Genomic DNA, 6,770 nt, shown 5'->3' on the forward strand with positions numbered 1-6,770 from the left:
CTATGTTGCAACTGTGGTATGGTACTACAGTTGCTTTCAGCCGTTAGATCTATAATTAAACAGTTACATAAGCTGGATCTAATAACTGAAAACAACTGTGGTATGGCTGGACCCGATTTAGTGATGATATATATTGTTTATGTATTTTTAACTTTGTCCTCCTCCTTATAAACTTAGATTTTTGGACCTAATGGAGATTTTACAAATTAACTTTTTTCTTTTAAAAAGATTTTAATAGGAAATTTTAATTTTAAATTTAAAAAAATAATAAGAGGCCTGGGCCTAAGCTCAGGTTTACTTGATTAAGGCCAACCTAGGCCCAGCCCATGACAGTCCCGCAAAATCGACTACAAAGAAGCATCAGCTTCAGCTCACTTCCCTGGTTCATCGTCTTCTTTCGCTCGCAAACTAGAAATATAAAATAACAAAAAATAAATAAATAAAGAGCAGGCCGATAGACAAAGTAAACAAAAAGGCAAAGCATGAAGATCTTACGCAGAAACTTAGTAGAGAATGGGCCTGGTAGCGTCAAGGTAGAATACAATGTCAATTTCAATTTCACTTTCATTCTTTAAGATCACGCAATTTAATTTAATTTGGCTATTGATTTATTTATAAATTTTTTTCCATTATTGTCAGATGGAGCCGGTTGATTCGGATGATCTTTGGTTTGCTTACAATCTCATTGCTCCTGGAGATTCCGTCATGGCAGTCACTGTCAGGTAGCTGCATCAAGTCCTCCGCTCTTTATTTGCTTTTACTATTTTCAACGCATAAATTTAATAGTTCATTTCCTGTATTAAATTATAGGAAAGTTCTGAGACAGATGGCATCTGGTTCAAGAGATGCAGAGCGTGTCAAGCTTAAGTTGGAAATCAAAGTTGAGGTGTATTTGTTTTTAATTTTTTTTATTTTTTCTCTCTGTTTTCTTTTTGTGCTTATTGAACTCATAATACTTACTAAATATTGGAATTTTGAGTTAAGGTGAAGTTTTTTGCAAAATTATCTGATAAGAAATGATGTTTTGGAAAGCACCTCAAGTGCCTTTTTAATTCCGAAATTTTTGTTTCTATTAAAGTGTGTATCAATTGCTTCTTTGGAAGGACAATTTATATGCTTGTTTTGTTTCAGAAAGCTCTCTCTTATCTCTAGTCTAGCTGAACATAATAAAATAAGAAAAAAAAATTGTTTTTGATTTTGATTATGGTAAATCAGTTCAAGGTTGTTAAATGTGCTCCTAAGTGCAACATGATTGTATCAAGGTCGGCACTAGAATATAACATGAAGAGGAAATATTTACTAATTTGAAGTATTTATGACATTTTTTGTTTCTCAGGTGGTGGATTATGACAAAGAAGGGTCTGTATTGCGTATACGTGGAAAGAATATCCTAGAAAATGAACATGTTAAAGTAAGAAATGTATTACGTTGAGCTTCGATCTTATAAATGTATGGCTATTTCTGCTCTTACTCTTCTATATTGTTTCAGATTGGAGCTTTCCATACTTTGGAGATTGAGCTGCATCGAGCATTTGTGTTGAGAAAGGTATGTGCCTTTACTGACTTGTGTATACTTGTAATATTTTTGTCCTTTTTCTGGCCACTTTGCACACGCTATATTCGTGGTGCAGATTCTGTTTACTTGCTGACTCTAGTGATAGGTTAAGTTACCTTTTCCTCTTTTTGAATATTACTTGCAAGTCTGTTAAATATCTATCGTGTAGTATATTTACTTGAAAAGTAGTTGAGAATTTATTAGCAGCAATGATGCTTTTATTGATTCAGGATCTGCATTCAGTTAGTGGTTAATGAATAATAATATATGAGTTTTGTGGTGGGGAGAGGGGATTGGCCAGCAATGATTCATTAAGTGATTCGAGAACCAGCATTTAGTTTGTGGTTAATGAACCAATATGTTGAGGGGTTTGTGGTTGCGGTAGGCCGTTTGTTGTCCTAGGTAGCAGGACTAGACTTTCCAAATTAACAGAACTTCTGTAACATAGACTCTGGTCACTTTGAAGAGATGAGTGAAATTAGTAGGGAGCTGAAATTCTACCTTCCCCATGGAGAGAACTTTCTAAAAACTATGGCTCAGATTGGTCAGTTTTCCCCAGAGTACCACCCATGATGACAGGGTACAAGTACTATTTGAGTTGAGGTGATAAACAAACATCAGTTACAGCAAGTCTTTGTGCAACTGAGCATGGTGAAGATCGTCAATAGAAGAAACAATTGGTGGTTGGAGAGACAGTGAGAGAACAATCAAGAGGGAGACTGGACTTATTGAGAAAGAGATCAGTTTAAAAGAAGCAGGGTAAGTAGTCACTAAATAATTTATCCCCATGGCAGTCAAAACTGAAGCTTTTACTTCCAGATAAAATTTGAAAGAACTGTGCCCAAATAGATAAAGGTGTGAAATGTATACACAAGTTTCAATCTTGTTAGAAACTAGCTTCCAAAAAACTTAGACCAACTACCAATATCAGACTGAGACTGAAATATGACAGTTCAAAGGAACTCTAAAGCCATTTAAAAGGTCATTAAAGCAGCATATTCCAGCCCACGCTCCTGTTTCTTCTTTTCTTTTTTAGCATCTCCGGAACTATCCTTTCCGGCTGCCCCTTCCCCCTGGCTTTGCTTTGCCCCTGGGTTTGTTTGTCAGCCACATGTTCAGACCGAGGCGGATTGTGGTTCTCTTTGGTCAAGTCCTCAGGTATTTTTTTTTTTTTCTGAGGCTTGGATGAACTGGATTTATAGGCCCCTACTGTAACTACACTCTTACCTGAGTCCATGTGAAATTGAAGAGAATATATGTTAATTAGGTGCAGTTTTTAATGCACCTAATTTGTTATCTCTAGTTGCAAGGAGCTAAAATTTCTAGTCAAAATCCCTAAAATTTCTCTTTCCTCGGTCCAAACATTATAAATAGGTTATTAATTTAATGCTTACTTTATCACTTCTACTCTTAGACATTGCATGTTTACTCATATTCTGGTTTTTGTTCCCTTTATTTTTTTAACGTTTGGTATGTATTTTGTCTTTAATTTTAGGATCTCTGGGACTCATTGGCCTTAGATACACTTCATCAGGCAGCAGGTATGCTTTATAAGTCTCTCAACTATCTTGAAGATTCCAAGCTAGAAGCATTTTAATTTATTTGCACCTCTTTGTGCGTCTGTTCTAAAGGAACTTAAAGATTTTAAAAATTCTACTTGGCCGGGTTGGGATTATGAATTAGTCTAGGCTGGTAGAACATTTTTGTTACTGGTAATGAGTTCCTCCTTACAATTTGATGTCAGTTTCAGATTTATACGGCAAAAGTTGTATAGTGTCTCATCCCTCTAAATGGTCCACTAGACGCCTGGATCTCTTTTTCACTTTTCCTGCAGACATTTGGTTATTTCCTATCAAAAAAATTGATAAAAAAAGCTATCATTCTGTGAACTACTTTGCAAAAGCAGAGCACAGGCTTATGTACTTGAAATTTTTCTGTATTTTTTTGGGACTATATTATTTTTCTACTTGCAACTGTGCTTTTATATGGATCCAGGGGTTTGCAACGTTATGAGTTGGCATAAAAAAGTAACTAAAACTGAAAGTTAAAAGGCGACATTTGGTATTACCAACTAAACATTTTGTGAAGGATTATTATTATTAAAAAAAATCATTAGATCGAAATAGAAGGAAGGTTGGAAGTTCTATCCCATTTAATTTAAATTTATAATTCACAGTAACTTGAGCATAAAAAGTCTATGTTGGCTTGAGCCAGGTCTGGCCACAAAATTATGTACAATAGTGTTTGATTTTGATCGTGGTAAAGTCCTCTATCAGTTGATTGGAATATGTATGGGTTTTATTGTTGAATTTTTTTCGTTTAATACCACTATTTTATGTACTCTTTGTGCTCTCAATTTCAGATCCAACTGCCAGTGCAGATCTTGCAGTTGTTTTAATGCAAGAAGGTTTAGCACATATCCTCCTTGTTGGTAGAAGGTATGAGTAACCTGTTGGGACATGATTCACTGTTAAATATCCATGCTTGTGCTATAAGTTGATTGCTGCAATTAAAATCTGGTCATATTTTAATTTAATTTGTAAATCTATATTGTTTTGTGAATTGTATTTGGAATATCTGCGTGGACTGTTTGGTATGGTATTTGGTCAAGGCACAAAACTTTCACAAAATAGAGACTTAATATATTCTTTTAATTGCTAAATTTCTGTACGTAGCATTTATTAGCTATGAGGATCAATATCATGTTAAACGTTTGGTCCCCACTGAAGTTATTTGGATACAAATATAAAATCACTGGCACCAAATAATTCTGACTGCATAAGCTTTGATTCAAAAGTAAGTAAACCAAACTACAACATGAAAGAAAATCCCGCTAGAGCATAACACGTAAATCCTATCTGATTCATGCATAATGAAGTTCCTTAAACAACATTAATCAATCCTTAAAATCCCAAGACTTAATAATTGCTAAATTACTTACTAACCCCAGAAATTGTTTTTACAAACTTGATGTCTCAAAGATTAGCATCTGAAGCTATTTCTTTATTGATTCAGATATCCATATGGAGGAATTCGTGTGATTTCAAGTGTTGGAGGATATGTACACATCTTAATTTTGAATCTTATATGCTTGGAGTAAGAGTTGTAATTAGAAATAATGGATAATGGATTGATACAAGCTTTTGGCTTTTTAAAATTTTGCTGCCTGGGTGTTATTAAACAGGACCGTATTCTAATGAAAACTTTTGCTTGGTGTGAGAATCAGCTATTTTCTCATAATCACTTTGGCTTCTTTCAGATTGTTACCATGTTTTTGTTCAAGCTTTTTTATGCAGCTGCTTCTTGCTTAATTCACTTAAATCTTTAGTACACCAATCTGAATGTTTGATCTTCTTCAGTTATCTTGATTTTAACACGAATTGCGGACCTAAAATATGGATTGTTTCTAATTTGAGATTATGAAATGTAGCCCCACTGGAATCTGATGGTTGGTGTTTGTAGACTCAAATGATGTTGAGATAAAGTTGAAAATGACGGTTCTTTTTTTTCAATTTTATTATAGTGAAAAGTCTTTATGACTTGTACATATTTACAGATGCATTTATTATAGTATCACATACCATGTGCTGTGATTCTTCTCTGATTCTCCCAACCACAGCACCCTGAGCACCCCTAACACCCCCGAGCTTTTTTCTCTTCTTGGTCGATAAACTGATCTATTTGACAATTTAACCTCCTCTTGTCACGTGGCTAATAAAAACAGCATGACGATCACTCGTTCACGAATAGAAACTTCAATTCCTCGCAAGCATGGTCCTGCAATTGCTGGTTATGAGTCGGTATGTGTTTAGATGGATATATATGATGGTAGTCAGTGAGAACATGGTTGTTCTTAGACCTTACTAATTTATGTTTAAACCAATCGTCTTTACAGGCTTTGAATAAGTTCTTTGAGAATGTTCTACAGGTAAGAATTAGTTGAATAGTAATATCAAGTTTTATTTCCTACTCCTGAATATCTCTGCACATTGTATTTGAATGCTAAAATTGGATTTTTGTGCCTTCTAATAAGTTTCTAATATGTCTCAGGCTTTCCTGAAACATGTTGATTTCAATGTGGTTCGGTGTGCTGTGATTGCAAGTCCTGGTTTCACAAAGGTCTGTCATTAATGTCTTTGTTTTATTTTTCGTTTTTAGAAGCCTGAATTTCATTTGAAAGACTACTTGTTAGTTTTCTTATTAGTTTTCTAATAATAATTATAATCTATAACTCAACAGTGAATAATTGAATTGTTCATATTTGGTGTTCTGTTCATGTTTGTGATTCAGGATCAGTTTCATCGTCACCTATTATTAGAGGCAGAAAGAAGGCAGTTGAGACCAATTATTGAGAACAAGTCACGCATAATTCTTGTCCATACAAGTTCTGGATACAAGTATGGTTCTTTTCTTAAAGTATGGTTAATATGTTGTTTAAACATCTTTCCCTAGGTATCAAAGCATAAGTTTTAAGATAGAAATAATTATCTTAAAGATGTAAAACCTATCTGCTACTGTGTCAACATTTCTTTCTCAAATGTTTGGTCACATTAGCTTAGTTTTAGTAATTACAGTGATGAAGGATTTTCATTTGTATTTGGCACCCTTAAGAGCTATTATCACTATAATTTATGTGTGGTATTCCATTTTATGGTTGTGTTTCTCATACGTATTTAAATTTCACATAGGCTAGATTTTTCTGTTTCTTCTCATTTATATCAATTCAATCTATTTTAAAATGAAAAATAAAAAATAAAATTATGTGTCAACGTACAGAGCTTCACCTGTTATTTCTCTTTTCTTCAACATATTCGGCATGGAGATTTTTTCCTTGATGACATACTGAGAAAAAGTTAACGCATGCATTTCGAATGTGGCATATGAAACCTATTAGTAAAAAATTGATTCAGAACTGCTGTTCCCCGACAGTCTCTATCGATACTTTCAAAGTTACAAAAAAGATAACAAACACTCAATTTATTTTTCCTGGATCTCAGAATCATAATCCATCTATGTATAGATTTCTGTCGAGCAAATATCTTAAAACAGTGCTGTTCTTACATAATGCTTCTGTCCAATAGTAGCATTTATCTTACCCTGTGAATTCGATAGTTAAGGTGGCACAAAAAGTTTTAGAGTCTGAACACATGGGTGGGGCTTTAATTACCAGTATGCTATGCTTAATTTTAATAAATGAGGGTTTTTGGGGTGGGAG

The 6,770-nt window shown here is 34.1% G+C and overlaps 1 protein-coding gene across 1 annotated transcript in view; it reads left to right on the forward strand.

The window, feature by feature from the left end:
* Nucleotides 1-395: 395 nt before the first annotated feature.
* The window catches only part of LOC18038525 (protein PELOTA 1), a 9,685-nt gene continuing 3,310 nt past the window's right edge, over nucleotides 396-6,770 (forward strand). The window contains exons 1-11 of the mRNA XM_006428493.2: nucleotides 396-533; nucleotides 640-722; nucleotides 811-886; nucleotides 1,337-1,411; nucleotides 1,490-1,546; nucleotides 3,051-3,096; nucleotides 3,918-3,993; nucleotides 5,280-5,355; nucleotides 5,451-5,483; nucleotides 5,606-5,674; nucleotides 5,846-5,971. Coding sequence (XP_006428556.2) covers nucleotides 483-533; nucleotides 640-722; nucleotides 811-886; nucleotides 1,337-1,411; nucleotides 1,490-1,546; nucleotides 3,051-3,096; nucleotides 3,918-3,993; nucleotides 5,280-5,355; nucleotides 5,451-5,483; nucleotides 5,606-5,674; nucleotides 5,846-5,971 — 768 coding nt within the window. The 5' untranslated portion in view covers nucleotides 396-482. The remainder of the gene's footprint in view (nucleotides 534-639; nucleotides 723-810; nucleotides 887-1,336; nucleotides 1,412-1,489; nucleotides 1,547-3,050; nucleotides 3,097-3,917; nucleotides 3,994-5,279; nucleotides 5,356-5,450; nucleotides 5,484-5,605; nucleotides 5,675-5,845; nucleotides 5,972-6,770) is intronic.

This window comes from Citrus clementina, unplaced genomic scaffold, assembly GCF_000493195.1.
Source record: "Citrus clementina cultivar Clemenules unplaced genomic scaffold, Citrus_clementina_v1.0 scaffold_6, whole genome shotgun sequence".
Classification (NCBI taxonomy): domain Eukaryota; kingdom Viridiplantae; phylum Streptophyta; class Magnoliopsida; order Sapindales; family Rutaceae; genus Citrus; species Citrus x clementina.